The 15,270-nt window shown below is 38.7% G+C and overlaps 3 protein-coding genes and 1 long non-coding RNA gene across 6 annotated transcripts; 2 read left to right on the top strand and 2 right to left on the bottom strand.

The window, feature by feature from the left end:
* Positions 1 to 683: 683 nt before the first annotated feature.
* LOC113013968 (uncharacterized) lies at positions 684 to 5,412 on the bottom strand. The gene is made up of 6 exons (XM_026155240.2): positions 5,147 to 5,412; positions 4,743 to 4,777; positions 3,723 to 3,782; positions 3,516 to 3,575; positions 1,611 to 1,658; positions 684 to 1,509 (listed from the first exon to the last, which is right to left on the bottom strand). The coding sequence occupies exons 2-6, from the start codon at positions 4,747 to 4,749 to the stop codon at positions 1,337 to 1,339; spliced, it is 348 nt and encodes a 115-aa protein (XP_026011025.1). The 5' UTR covers positions 4,750 to 4,777; positions 5,147 to 5,412; the 3' UTR covers positions 684 to 1,336.
* A 1,479-nt stretch (positions 5,413 to 6,891) lies between these two features.
* Positions 6,892 to 13,761, bottom strand: bin2a (bridging integrator 2a). 3 transcript variants are annotated; one of them, XM_026155041.2, is made up of 13 exons: positions 13,557 to 13,761; positions 10,448 to 10,555; positions 10,259 to 10,339; positions 10,009 to 10,063; positions 9,827 to 9,921; positions 9,576 to 9,671; positions 9,303 to 9,410; positions 9,127 to 9,212; positions 8,917 to 8,992; positions 8,756 to 8,838; positions 7,819 to 8,407; positions 7,678 to 7,725; positions 6,892 to 7,541 (listed from the first exon to the last, which is right to left on the bottom strand). In XM_026155041.2, exons 2-13 carry the CDS (start codon positions 10,529 to 10,531, stop codon positions 7,521 to 7,523), a joined length of 1,422 nt encoding a protein of 473 aa, XP_026010826.1. In that variant the 5' UTR covers positions 10,532 to 10,555; positions 13,557 to 13,761; the 3' UTR covers positions 6,892 to 7,520. The 3 variants fall into 3 exon arrangements, with proteins under 3 accessions (XP_026010826.1, XP_026010828.1, XP_026010827.1); XM_026155043.2 differs by having other exon boundaries at positions 7,650 to 7,725; XM_026155042.2 differs by having other exon boundaries at positions 13,506 to 13,761.
* On the top strand, positions 7,867 to 10,092 carry LOC145422961 (uncharacterized). The gene is made up of 2 exons (XR_013904114.1): positions 7,867 to 8,396; positions 9,338 to 10,092. It is a non-coding gene; the product is annotated as an uncharacterized LOC145422961 (long non-coding RNA).
* Positions 12,357 to 15,185, top strand: LOC113013848 (uncharacterized). The gene is made up of 5 exons (XM_026155044.2): positions 12,357 to 12,676; positions 13,774 to 13,879; positions 14,127 to 14,233; positions 14,456 to 14,628; positions 14,715 to 15,185. Exons 1-5 carry the CDS (start codon positions 12,520 to 12,522, stop codon positions 14,991 to 14,993), a joined length of 822 nt encoding a protein of 273 aa, XP_026010829.2. The 5' UTR covers positions 12,357 to 12,519; the 3' UTR covers positions 14,994 to 15,185.
* The last annotated feature ends 85 nt before the right edge of the window (positions 15,186 to 15,270 follow it).

Raw genomic sequence — 15,270 nt, forward strand, 5'->3', positions numbered from 1 at the left:
AAATATTGCGATTCTGGTTATTGTAAATTAAGAAATACGTCTGTGAAGGTTCTAAAGTCATCCAGGTCATCGTCGGCTAAGAAGCTTAGGAAGAAAAGTGTCTGGACTTCTTTAAGTTGCTTGAAAACGTTTCACCTCTCATCCAAGAAGCTTCTTCAATTCTAGGGTCAAATGGTGGCGAGTCCCAGATTTAAGCCCTATGGGAGTGTTCCCCCAACAGGGACATGGAGCCCTGTTGATCCTCTTCCTAGTCAAACGATGCAAGATGTGAAAACGGGTGTAGGTCACAATCAGCCAAGGTAAGGTTTCGGGTGAACCCGCTGTGAAACCTAGCCCCACCCTATCATGTGATTTCCTGAGGTCAAAAGGCCCAGGATGTGAGTGGGCGTTAAGGCGTCTGGGAAGGGATGTTAAAACTGGATTACAGGTGGCAGACAGTGTCGTAAACCACCCTCTCTGTTCAAAGATGGTCGCTCACAGTGGACATAGATGGCTTGTAAATTAAGGAATTTCTTTCCTGACTAAACAGCATAACAACATATTGGTTTGAGCAGGTTTTACATTACATTGGATGTAGCCAAGTGTACCTATTCAGTCTAATGTGCAGTGTGCTAGTGCATTGTCTGCAATGTCAGACTGGGGGCAGCAATGCATTAAAACATTCACACACTGTCACACGGTAATAAAACTCGTCCAAAAACAAGTTTAATTGACTTCCACATTTATCATAAATAAGGAAGTAACCAGCAACCATTTCAGGTATACAAAACACAACCAAGAACAAGAAATATTGTGTAGCTGTCCTGTTCTATTGAAAGATAACCACTTTCTTTGACCAGCTTATAATAAAAGAATTGCATAAAAAAGTATTTCTTAAAAGCAAATGAATATGAAAGTAACAGCCCATAATAGCACCAGAAATCATCTTAAACATAGTTTGAGAAAAGTACGGTAACTAACTGAAATGGCAAATAAAGAGAAATTTAAATGTGGATGATAAATATTACATTCAAGGCGCTCCTTTGATTTGACTGTTTTGCATTTACTGATCATGTAACTATGTTGTGCTTAGCTCTGCTAACCTGTGCACAACTTCAGCTTTCACCTCCTTCAGCCAATCAACATTCACCCTCACAGTGGTACTCTTTTCTTTGGTTTCACTTGCATTTTTAAAGAAAAATATCTTCAACAAGGTGTTTTTTTTCTCTGCACAGTGTGCTGCCAGTAACGGGTTTCCCTCAAAACACACACGCAAGGAAATAGTTTTCCTTCTTATCACACTTCCACAGATCATTTTCTTAAGCTCAACTAACTCGCTATAAGTCTTCCACCAGGTTCATATAAAGTATTCCTTCTTTTCGGGTGCAGGCTTGTTATTGTCCTCTTCATCAGGGTCCTCTCCTGGAGCCAGCTCCCCTGTCGTCCTGTAGTCCCCTCTGTTGTGGTACAGATACCGGCAGAGCACAAAGCTCAAAGCAGCTAGTGTCAGCAGAATGAGAATAACAACAACTGTGGGGGGGAAAGGCAGGTTTAGAAGACACTTTGAACTGCAGCAAAAAAAAAAAAAGAAGAAGAAGAAATAAATCTCAAGATAAAGTGCAAACAGTTACCTGCAATAACTGCAGAGTCTGAACTTGTGGGAGCAACTGTTGTTAACACTGAGGGAAAGAAAATAGAACATTTAAAAAGAGTTTACCAAATACTCTGAAAATCAAATGTACAATAGTAAATACCAAAATAAATACAATTCAACAAATTAATGCTACTAAAGGAATAAAAGTACAACAGAAATACACAAAACTTGAAAAAAAGGATAAACAAATGCTTAAAGAAGTGTTATAAAAAGCTGCCACACAAAGTCTACAAAAATGTATTTTCAGAAGTGATCTAAGAAGTCAAGAGACCCCTAAAGCACCATCAAAAATAAAAAATAAAAATAAGCAAGTATGTAATAAGTTACATCTGCTTTCATTTCTAAGGTTTTACGAATCAGTACATGAAACACTATGTAGTCCTTACAAGATCTTTAAAAACAACCTGTGAAGAACAACACATGACATGTTACACCGTGTCAGCATTTAGCATAAACTGAGCCAAAATGCAGAAGCAGTATGTGGAAGAACTAATTATATGGCATGCGTGATTCATCGGTTTGTGGAACAAACTTTGGCAACAATAAGCAATTAGTTTTTATTTCACTGTCATTATCTCACTTTTGGCACAGTGTTGCTTCAGTTCAGTGTTGGGGGTCTCTTAGGGTCCCACCATAGCGTTTCATTTGGGTCGAGGTCTGGACTTTGACTGGGCCACTGCAACACCTTGAATCTTTTCTCTTTCAGCTATTTCTTTTGTAGATTTGCTCCTGTGCTTAGGATTATTGTCCTGTCGCATGGCCCATTTTTGGCCAAACTTTAGCTGTCGGACAGATGGGCCCAGATCCTGTGGCTGTGTAACAAAACCAAATCATCACCCCCTCCACCACCGTGCTTTACAGCTGGTATGAGGTGTTTGTGCTGATATACTGTGTTTAGTTTTCACCAAACACGGTGCTCTGCATTATGGTCAAACATACTCAGCGTGGTCTTGTCTATCTAGAAGGACACCATTTCAAAATGATATGGGGTTTGTTGAGAACTTTGCAAACCTAAGCTTTGCTGCCATGTTTGTTTAGAGAAAAAAGGCTTTCTCCTGGCAAAACTTTCAAAGAAGTCATACTTGTTCAGTCTTTTTCTAATTGTACTTTCATTAACTTTAGGGTGCTAACTGGAGCTTGTAGAATCTGGTTTGTTTTCTGTAGGTTTTCTAATCATTGCACAGTATGACGGTGAATTTGGTGGGATGTCAACTCCTGAGAAGATTGGCAGCTCTCCCCACACACTTGCACACACACCTGAATGCTCCAGACAGCAAGCTACCAAAGCATACGTGTTTATATACGTGTCTAGACTTGCTGATGAGCAGTTCATTAAGCTGCATTGTCTTCATCAATTTTGGAACAGCCAGTAAAGCCATATTGGAGGACCTAAGGTCCAGAACTGGCTAATGCAGAGTAAAATCTTCTATGCATTTTGGGACCAATAACAGACATATGTTAAAAAGGATCAGTAAAATCCTAAAACCAATTCTAAAGTATACAGAGAGCCCAGGAGATTTTTTTTTCCCCTTCGGTTTTGAGAGAGTGGATTTTTATTTGAAAGAAGCAGAATTGGACAGCTTTTTTTATGTGTTGTTTAAAGGTTGGGAAGGATTCAAACTGCAATAATTTCACGCTGAAGGCATCAAATTAGCAGACAAGGAACCTAGGGCACTTTCAAAATGATTTGTACTACTGAACAGTTCGATTCTTGATTTTGAAGTATTTCGTTGAAGAAAAAAGTCACACAACAAGAGCTAAGTAGACGTGCATCACCAGGATATACTTCTACTTTGAGTAAATGTTGTCATTTGTAATGCTGTGGGTTCAGAAAGAGACAACCAGTAAAGGAAAACATAAAACAAAAAGCTTTCGAGCATACCCTGAATGGTAGTGGATTCTGTTTGTGTGGGAAGTGATTCAACAAGTGCCACATCTGGGGCTGAAAATAAATGGGGGAAGAAAAAAAAATATAAACATTATTTATTAAAATAAGAAAAACTATAACTAAAGGTCACAATATCAGAACATTTGTTGGTTGTGTCTAAGCAAAGTAAAAACAATCGTAGTGAAAGACAAATGTACTTACACACTTTATTGCTTTTATATGTGGTGGTAAAGGCTGTTGTCAAATTCTCGCTATCTGTATCTGGAAGATAAAAAAAGCATGTTAAAAATGTCACAGCGCTCTATCTTCAGCTCCCAGTCTACTGAGAGTGGCTTGTGTAACACCACAGCTGCTGGCTGAGGAGGGAATATTCACTGTTGAGACACAGTAATCTGATTATTATTAAGGGCTGGGACTGAAACAAACCTGTCCAACTCCTATTTTTCTGAATAGCTGTGATGCAATGGTATTAGTCAGAGCACAGAAAAGAGAAACACGTTACTAGTAACTGTAATATAAAAACTCAGAGCTGCAATAATCACAGATTTAACAGAAACAGCAAAAGCGCCATCGCTTTGGGCCCCCTTTTTTTTTTTCTTTCCGAGCTTTGCATTGCAGCAAATTTAAATTTTGTGGTTAAAGCAAGACAAATAAAGATGTCATTTTGGGTTCTATGTTATTACAGACTTATAGGCAGCTTTAATCAATAAAAGTTTATAGTACTTGTGAGAATGGTCAGTAATAAAAACATAAAAAAGACATATATGGATTTTTATATCTTGTAAAAAAGAAAATACAAAGAAACTATTAAATGCAGCTTTACTATATAGTTATTTCAATAATATTTTCACATTTAAAGAAGACTTTTTAAATTCCCATTACACATGGTTTGTTTCATTCAACAAGTCAAAACTGAACACAAAGAATTTACAATATAGTGTAATATAAGACCAGGAAAAGGAAAGCAATCTTGTATTTACATAATAGCTGCCAACTAACTTTCACTGAAGTGATCGGTTAATCGACCAGAGTGGAAGCTCTACGATGGTTAAGTTGAAATGTTAGCCAACAAGAACTACTCGAGTAAAAGTAGATTGAAACTTTACTTCTCCAAAACGCAACAATATATCAAACTGTCAGATGACACCTGTAACAAAACAGGAAGAAAACAATAAAAGGCTATATAGTACAAAAAGAAAAGAAAAAAAAGATAGAGCTTACGATTCATGGTTGGTTATTGTTCTCACCGGTTATACCTGAAAGAAAAACACAAACTGTAAAAACAGACAACGAGCTCATGGTGATTTCCGCTCAGAGCTTTTCCAACATGTTGATGTGAATCTGTCACACATGTTTTCTCAAACCGGTCAACACCTCGTTCCTCGGCTTTGTTACCAACGCGTTTCGCAGCCCAGCTGTCTTTTTTTTTTTTATCACAGTCAACCATCTGACTGTTTTTTAAGGAGCCCTCAACTGAAAATGTACTTGTTTGGTACAAATCCACCTAAAGCCCGGGGCAAAAACCGACGAGTGAGTAACACACACTTCCAGAAGAAGTTTTTACACTTCTCAAACTCGAGCTGATCAATCAGGCATTGTTCATCGCAGCTGTTGAGTGAGCTTACCTGTCTGGGCGCAGCGCAGCGGAGGAGAGCGTCACAAAACCGGACAAATTCACTGAGTTTCCCCCCCTCCTGGGAGAGCTTTTATGGTGGAGAAAACTAACGCCCACTGCCTTTTTTAAGTCTGGTAATCTAACCGGCGTGCGGCTCTGGTAAGGGGTCTGAATCTGCGTCTGTTGAATACAGTTAACTAGTCACAGTTTTCCTTCCAGCACTCGTGAGTCATAAAGCACACGCGCTCAGTTTCCGCCTCCCCTCCCTTTCCTCCATGTCAAAGATCGTCTCTCATCAAGATGTATCACTTCCACCACGAACCCCTTTAATAAGGGTAAACCGATGATAATGATGACTAATTACTATGGTTTAATAATAATTACTTATGCAATGGGTTACATATGTCATTAGTTATGAATTATATACAGCATAGTTTTGTGTATGGTGTCACAGATGACAAGATATTTGGTTTAGTGTACGCGTTAACTCGTGGCATTTGAACGTAAACCACAATCCTTTGCTAACCCAACCAAAGAGTAAGTGAAAACAGAGTCAACAGTGAGTAGGAAAGGACACAAACCAGCTCTCCAGGTTTACGTGTTTGATTTGCAGCTTCAGTCGCCTCCCCACCGGCCTACTTCACACTCCTTGCAAACAAGATTTATGAGCATTACTTTCAACTTAATAGCTAGCCACGCCTGTAATGTTTATGGCTCTTTATGTTTATGGTATGTATTAATCATTTACAAAGACTTTATAAATGACACACTATGACATTATCAAGTGTTTTAACTTTGCAGACAGTGTTCTAGTACATAGCCAACAATCAGAAAATAACTAATAGTTGAAATAAATTTAACTATTTCATTATTACAATGGTATTATAAACTATTACCTGTTGAAATACATTTGGGTCATTATTATTAGTAGTAGTAGTATTAGTAGTAGTATTATTTAACATTGTTTTAATTCTTAAAGAATGCCAGAATATACATCGATTAAGTGAAGTAAAAAAAAAAATTCTTATGACAACATGTACTCTAAAAATATTTTACTAATCCTGAACATAATTTTACTTGTGACAAAGATGGCCCTGGTTAGCTGGCCCTAGTGTAGAAATCTATGTAATAAAGAATCCTAGTTATGTCTGGGGTTCTTTATTACATAGGTGTAGGTGTATCTCCTTAAAGCAATTTTATTTTACATTATGCATAAATATGGGGGGCTGAGTCATGACAGATTATTTAAATATGTGACAAAGTTCACATTGTTTGCACATACAGCAGGAACAATCTTAAGCTGAAATAGCCAGATTGAAAACCTCTGTAGATGTAGTTGCGCTTGGTAAGCGTTCTTACACGTAAGCATTCATTTGTCATGTGTAACGGTCACCAGTAAAATCCAGTAAGTAAGTTAGCAGCTGTCTAACTGAAAACAAAACTGCTTGTCGTTCCACATCAAGAAGTGAGACACACATTGGGCTCAGATGACCACAAGAAATTTCAGGAAGCTGTCCCTTCATGTTGTTTCGTTATAATAAAAGAAACATAAGCTAAAACGTGTGTATATATAATCAAACCTTTCCAATACTGTCTAATCAATTATGTTATTTCACAGATAATTTGTCATGACAGTCAAATCATTAAGCAAGCAATGTTGTATACATCTGATGAGTACTGAAGTCCAGGCTGAGTGAGCGCTCACCATTTTCCACCCCATCATCTTAAACATCTACTAGCAGAGAGACAAAATGGTGACATTACCCAGTTTTTATTGCCGTTTACACAATGTTCTTATATCCTGTGCACATATACATCGAATAACCCAAAAATTAAAAAGTCAGAAATTCAGCTTTAGTATAAACAAAATTTGAACTATGTTTATTTTTCAGAATTACAAAGTTTGTCCTCACACTGCAGGCATAATTAATAAAATCTAATCAAAAACAAATAAAAAGAAATAATAAAACAGACTAAAAGGCTAAAATGATTAAAACGCCTCCTTGTTGGTTCCACAATAAGAGTGGAATGGCATTCTCTTCACGTTTACACAGAGACAGAAACATATCATATCTGTGTAGATTAACCATTCTGTGGTCAGTATCTTTTTAGCAGTGTAAACCTATGTAGAGCTTCTGTCTTTGCTAGCATTAGTTGTATAAATCCCTCATTTTAAAATGTATTTGCTTTAATAATGCAGTGAGTGAGTTTATGAAAATATAGGTTTTCCCAAAGACACCAATACATATGTAAAGTTGATTTCCTTAAAAGATAAATAAGAAAACTAACAGCAACAGTTCGTCAGTTGTGAAATCACAGTTGAACTTGTCAGTTGCAACTGTCGCCCTGTCTTTTTTTCTTTCTTCTGCAGCTGTTGACTTCAGTCAGTTCGGCGCTGTTTGGTTCTGGCGTTCAAAGGTTGATGATAAAGTGAGCCAAATGAAGAAACGCAGACAAAGAAAGAAGAGAAATAATAATATGGCATCTTGTAGAACAAAATGAAACACACAAACCTTTTGTTTTATTATGAAAACTTTAAACCATTGTGTTTTTTGAGTTCGAGGATATCTCTTTCTCTGCAGGGACGTCCTACATAGCACACCCAAAAAAAAAGAGAGTTATGACACAATATGCATAAAAAAAGGACAGCTGCACAACATGTGTGCTACTCGAGTGACAAACCTTCTGAGGAATGCTCAGATCCTTGGCGTCAGAATTCAAGCCAGAAGCGTCACCATTCTCCAGTCTGTTCAGTTTTGGAGTTTCAAGGGTTACCGGGCTGTCGTCCGTCTCTTCAATGTGCAGTGGGCCATTGTCTGCTGCAGACAGCTGGAGCTCCAAGCTATCTGATTCATAGGAGTTATTTTGTTCAGAGCTGCTTGCACTTGGTAGATCTTTTTTTCCATCTCCTTTATTTTCCGATTCTACGGGCGGCTTGGGCTCTTCTTCTTTCACAGCCTTTTCTCCTTCAACTTGATTGTTGTTGTCTCCCGACTTCAGCTCACTTCCTGATGCACTCTCTACAGCATCTTCCTGTGCAGAAGGGCTGTGGACCTCACTTTGGTACGACCCTACATCCAGTTCCCTGGACTCGACTAAAGACCCTCTAAGCATGCTGCCTTCTCTGGACAAGGTGCTGTGTCGAGGTTTTTCCGGGGATCTGAAACTAAACCGCTGGCTCGTTCTAGGACTGAAGCTCCTGTGAACCTCAGAAAAGCTGGCCTTCCAAGCCTTTGGAGAGATCAGACTTCGTCTTTTCAGTGAGCCATACCTGGAATATATAGTGAGAGAGAGGGAGTGAGATAGAGAAAGATCAAATCATGGAGATAAGAATGCAGTTCAGTACTGTGGAGTATTGCCAGAATATGGTGGAACAAATGAATAAATGAATGAAGCTTTATAACAACAGTGCATTTAGCCATAAAGCACAATTAAATGCTTTCTGAATCTGCAAAAGTAATAATTAAAAGAAAATGCTGCTTGTATTATTACTCTAGGAGAAGATGTGACTATGGCGGGTAATTTCCACATTTTTCTGAAACTGTAATGAGAAATTAAAAATGTTTTTCATTTGGAAATTGCCTTCAAGCTTTAAAGTTAAGAATTAAAAAACTCTCACCGGGACAATCCCTTTACAGCAAATGCTTTGTCTGGATGCTGAGCCTGCAGCTCCTTTATCACATTTTGTAGATCTTGATTGAGCTAAAATAGAAGATGGATGGTTAAAACAAAAAACTCAGGACAATCAATATTGGGTCACACATAAGGGAGCAAACATACTGTACTCATTTCCTTGTGGAAGATGTCTCGTAAATTTGACACAGCTGAGAAGACAGCTACGTAGCATCCAATACGACTAAAGGAGACAAACATTGACAAGTAATGTTTAAAAAAAGATAAATTGTTGCAAATTCAGTGAATATTTCAATAATATGCAATACTGAATAATCTTCATATTCATTCTGACAGAATAAATATATACTGTCAGACCTGTCAAAGAGAACTGGGAGCTCCTCTTTCAGATCGTTATTGATCCCCTCATAGATAACTTTGGCAGTATTCATCTCTTCTTTTGCCTGCAGAATGACAAAGCAAGTCAATTTCAATGCATGTGTTATAACAAATTAGGGTTGATTACAAAGAGATATTGATGTTATTCTAATTACCTTGCTTATCTTGACATCATCCCTCTTTTTCGCAGTCTGCAGTGCCTCTAGCTGGTGAAGGGAGGAGTCGTAGTCAACCAGCTTTCTTCCCCTCTTGGCAATTTTGTCCTACAGTTTTTACAATGGAGCAAAACAGAGTCATACATATTGTCTATGTATATGTAAGTGAATTATACTACATGTTTGTCTTAACTTAGTTTTGTGCATTTGCTCTCAGGCTCTTTGTCTGTCTGCATATTGACTTATGTTTGCTTGCATACTTGTTTGCCTTACCCTAACATCAGGGAATTGGCTCACGTAGGACTCCATGGTGCGCACGGCCTGGTCTAATAGCTTCACCTCGTAGTCATTCCACAGGAGGTCCTCCCCCTGCATCACAAGTACAGCATAAATATTGCATTAATTATGCATAACAAGGGGAAAAAATGTGGGGTCTTGTTCCCCTGGTGATGCATGCATTTCGCTGTTTTTGCACTTGTGGAATTAAAATGTGCTGCAATAGGTCTTTTTTTAGTACCACTGACCTCAACAATGGCTCCTAAATCTTCCTCTCCAGCCCAGTCAGATTCATAAACATCAAACAGAGACTGGGAAAGGCGTCTTGAAGCTTCACGCATGTCTGTATAAAGCAGAATCGACTATTTGAGACCTGCAGAGGGCACAAATCTACAGTTCTACAGCATCTTCAAACAAAGACTATTTTCACCTCTAACTGCATTAACGTAGACCCTCAAGTCCTTGTATATTCGGTTCCCATCAGTCTGCAAATAAAGCATAAGTATACACGTGATTATCTTGCTTACCTTTATTAACTTTTATGATGTTTGATTCACTGCTTTTACTCAATAACCCTGTGTTTGCATATACTGCAAAATGTGTTAAGACAGATATGAAAAACTTTCTGCTCAAAGTCTTTTTCAACTCCCATAATAAAAACAATGCTGGGGGATGATTACCTGCTGGTCACTAAAGTTTTGGAGACAATGTTCAAAAAGGTCATCTCTGGTCTCCATTGACTTTCCCAGCCTTTGCATTACCTGCAGATAAAGCACAGAAAAAAGCTAAATCTCAAAGTAACAGCAATTAAATGGCAATAAATTTGTCTTTCTTGCCATAGGGGAAACAGGAACTTGCAGACTATGTACCTTTTCTTTGCCTCTGCTCAGCTGTCTTTGGACTTTTTTAGCAAAGTCACCAGAATTGCCTCTCGGACTTGTCTTGTCTGCCATATTTTGTCTTGTCTGTGTTTATTCCTAAGAGGAAAAAGAGAAAAAATATCACAACACTTTCCTGCAACATCACAATTACTAGGTGTACTTCTGCAGAATGTCTGGTTCAAATATATTTTGCCTGAAAGCATTGTTACCTTTGTGGCTGTTATATCACAGTATTAATTTCAATTTGTTGCACCTTCCATACAAATTAAATGCAATTCAAGTGATTACAAGTGATGGAAACACACAAGATGGAAATCACAGGTTGGGAAATTAATGCACACCAATATAGTATTAATATAAGAGAATAAAATAGGTAAAATCAGGTTTAAAATGTGCATAACTACAGTTAATAGAATGATACAGGATACATTTAATTCCTAGCCGTATTTGTAGGCAACACACACTGATGACACTTGCATTAGTAACAAGAAATCAACAGACTAAATGTGGAACAAAGACACAATGTTTTATATTGTGTGGGACAATTAGTTAAACATTCATGCGTTGTCTTCTTCTTTTTTTTAAATCACAAAACAGCTGAAGTACTGTTATTTGGCACTTGGCAGATTACTCTTTAAAATTACTGTATGTATTCTTCCTTTTTATGGCCTTATGTACAAGTCTGATGTGCCTCTGCAATTTTTTGTTTTAACAGATCATTGACCATGTGCCTAAAACTAAATTGCAGGACCCTTGCTGCATTGGCAGGAGCCACATATAAATAAAGCTACTGTATATATGTGTGGCGGCAGGGTGTGGTTCTGGTTTTGGCTCAGCTGTGGGGGAGAGATGAAGCAGGAAGTTCAAGGTTCACTGCAGAGGAGAGGCTGACTGGGACAGCTGTTGCACATGGACTAATAAGTCTTTTCTACTTATGCAGCAGCACGCTGGCACCAACGCAGGATGGAAGCACAGACAATAGCTGGAAACCAACTGAGAAATCTAACCCTGCACATGGCAGTGCAGGGTTGTCACAATGTGCACGACTGGAAAAAAAACCCACAGTGCTAAAGTGCGAACAGTTTTTGCAAATAAACAATAGTGGCCAATACAAAGCTGAGTCTGTGTGTCAGCAGACAGAGCAACAAGTCATTAAAATAATCTCCAGATTAGCGGCATTTAAGTCACATACACATTAATGTATCACGGTTTCCAAGATATAATGTTTAAATTCTTTGTGACAGTAAATACCAATAACAGCTCAAGCTGATTTAATGTTGGTGAAAATTGTGTCAAGGTCACAAGCAACGTGAAAATGAGTAAAAACTTTTAAAATATCTTCAAACTTCACAACAATATACTAGGCCTTGGTGATATGAGTACCTAGGGTTAGTATTTTACCTTCACCTTCATTGTTAGCACTTAAGGTCAAAGTTGACCTTGAAAAATAATCTCAAGGAAATGTATTGAATATGAAAGGGCATGGAGAGAATAAAATGCACTTCGCATTTTTCCAGTCTGACACCCTGCGTCGTCACAAGTTGACATCATCGTATTGTAAAACTCAACATTTTAGTGTTTAGTGTTACCCTTCGGGGGAAGTTGTGCTCTCTGAGGACTCTTGACTTTTCTGGGCCTTTTGAAAAAATCCTGGAAACGCCCCTGATTCCACTGGGGGATTATAGAAGGCCTCAAGTGACAAAATGAATTAAATAAATGCATTTAATTCATACTAACTGCGTCATTATTAATTGAAATCAGAAATAAATAAATAACTTGTGAAATGATTTAAATAAATTAAATTGATATCTAGTTAACATTGTATATAACTAATTTATTATGTCAAATGTAATTAATTATTTATTAATGCATTGACTTAACTTGTTTGGCACTCGGAGTCTTCCATACAGGGCAGCAGCTTATGGAACTTGCTTACATCACCTCTTAGAACGACAATACCCAGAAATCCCTGCGGCAACCCACTTCCAGCAGTGTGATATTGGTGAACTTTCGCCTACACGGAGTGTTTTTATTACTTTTGGCGTAGGAGGAGTGGTCTTATGACAGAGTCGCGGATTCCCTTGCTACTCGCCGAGCTGCAGGACATGATCATGGGGAGCGTTCTGGCCAAATGTGCCATCACCGACCTGGGCATCCAGTGGGCTGGCTGGGCTCTGGCTGCGGCTTTCAAAACCGAGAAGTTTTATGACTTGGCAGGTAATCTGAAAACCCGTTTCCTAAACAGTAATTTACGACCCTGTACTGACTGCTTTTGCAGCTTTGCTTGTCTGTCAGTGAAGAACTGCAACTAAAAAGTGCTCGAACTCGACTGAAAGCGAAATACATCTAAAGGGGGAACAGTCGATATGTCTGATCCGTGTAGACTGATTTAATCTGTAAAAGCGTGTTTTGCACTTAAAGAAGACTGATCATTACAAAACCTGCATTATCTAAAACAGCTTTGTTGTGAAACAGCGCGGAAGGAGCTCCTCCTTCGGCTTAACAGGCGCATGTGTCAGCAGGGGCGTGCACAGCTATCCTGGGTTGAATCAAAAAGGGCGCTTTTTAAGGGCCCCCATTAAACAATTTGTAATTAGTTTTAATCATGCAGTGGTTAAAAGAGAGAGAGACAGAGAGAAAGCTTAACAGCATTTCATATGGCTGTAGGGGGATATTAGTGTCATATTTAATCATTTTTGCATTTTGTTACTGCACAGCTGACAGAATTACCCAATGAGTCAGTAAGCTAGTTTACAGAAAGAACTGAATGTTATTGGATTTTGTGCAGGTTAATACAGCATCATGTAGCCCATATTATTATCAATAACACACATTACAAACTTTCTACCTGAGAAAATAACTAAGATGTACAAATTATTAAAAAATAAATGTTAGTTGCAGCCTGGTGTGACTTTGAATCTGCCTGTGATATCTATCTATTAAAAAAAAACGTAAGCTCACAATCAATAAGGAAGTATAGAAATGAACATAGTCTGCCTAAAGTTAGTTCTCAAACATTTGTCAGATATAGACTGACGTTGCTTACCTGTTCACGCCAGTGACTTAATTAGAAAAAAAGAAATCCCAAATTAATCACCTTGACACTTCTCTTTTACTCGTCTTCTTCTGGTTTTCCAACTCCGCGCTGTTCTCTTGTGTATTTGTACCCTTGAACTTTGGAACCAATTGTCTGCAGTATCCTGAGTAAAAGATTTATCGGACACACCTTAGTCTGCAACAAGTACAGCCACCAGCCGTGCCCACTTTCAAACCACCCTCACTCTACAACTCTGTCTCTCTCTACAATTTTCCAGGCTCTGGCACATTTATACTACTTGCACACCTGAGTCGTATCTGGGGAGGGGCCAGTCATACCCGGCAGAAGGTGCAGACAGGGTTGGTAACAGCATGGGGACTCAGGTAAGGCAGTCAGTATTGATGCCAAGTGCCAAACACCTCTTGACCGCTCTGCTACGCTAGAAAACTAAACAGAGATATGAGCAGGTTATATGTTTTTTTTATCAGAGTTTTGTGTAATTTTAGTCCTAGAGGGTCATTGGTGAGGTCAGAGGAACTAATGCATGTGAGACTTTAAAGCCAGGTAACTCAAGTTAATGAATAATGGCTTGGTTAATGTGAAAAGACTTTAAGTATGTTTTTTCTGCAGGCTGGGGACATTCCTCTTCATGCGAATCTTGAAGGACGGTCATGATCGCAGGTTTAACAATGTTAGAGACAGCCCTGGGACATTCTTTGTGTATTGGACTGTTCAAGGTACTTGGAAGTAATGTAAACACCTCTTTCTTGTTACCAGAGTCCTTGACCAACTGCACCCAAGTGAAGGGAGACTTTGCACAAATAAATCACTGTCTAGTTTCTGGCTCTTTATATGTATTTATTCTAGGCAAGAGCTGTTGGTTACAGTCACATTTATTTCATGGAAGTATTAAGGTTATGCTGTTTGAAAATCATACATTTTTTGCTCCATTCTTTCAGCTGTGTGGGTATTTATGACCCTCCTGCCCACCCTCATGCTGAACAGTGAGAAGCGAAATGTGCCTCTGGGAACGAGGGACTACATTGGCTGGACCATTTGGGGCCTTGGCTTTGCTACAGAAGCTATTGCTGACCAGCAGAAATGGGTTTTCAAGCGTGACCCAGATAATGCTGTAAGTGAGGATAACCCTAAACTGTATTAATGTCTCACTCACCGAGTGTTGTAACTGTACTGTCCAATTTACTTTCTCACCTCCAGGGGAAGTTCATCCAGAGTGGACTCTGGGCTTACAGTAGACATCCTAACTACTTTGGAGAAATCCTGCAGTGGTCAGGTCTCTGGCTCTCAGCCTCCTCAGCGATGCAGGGTTCCCAGTATCTCAGTGTGGTCTCCCCTCTATTCGTCTGGTTCCTGCTACGTTACGTTAGCGGTATCCCCATCTTAGAGAAGCAGGCCACGAGGAAGTGGGGATCTGACCCCGCCTTCCAGAACTATGTGAAAAATACCCCCCTTCTGTGGCCACTCCCTAAATTTTGATGTCACTTTTATAATGTTTGAACACTGAACAAGAGTTACCTCTCACAAAGAAGCTACGCATGTTCAAATCACTGAAAATGAGTGAGGTTTTTTGTAATTTACTTTTGGTGTCTGCAATTTTTAAATGTAAATTTTTCACATACACCATTTACATAAAAGTCACATTAAATATTTTGTTGGGGCTTTGATCAATATCTGAATATATACATTTTTGTTGAGTATAAAGTCACCTCTGTTTTTACATTCAATGTTTCTACTTTGAGTGCTGGTAATAATT

This window comes from Astatotilapia calliptera, chromosome 20 (assembly GCF_964374335.1).
Source record: "Astatotilapia calliptera chromosome 20, fAstCal68.1, whole genome shotgun sequence".
NCBI lineage: Eukaryota > Metazoa > Chordata > Actinopteri > Cichliformes > Cichlidae > Astatotilapia > Astatotilapia calliptera.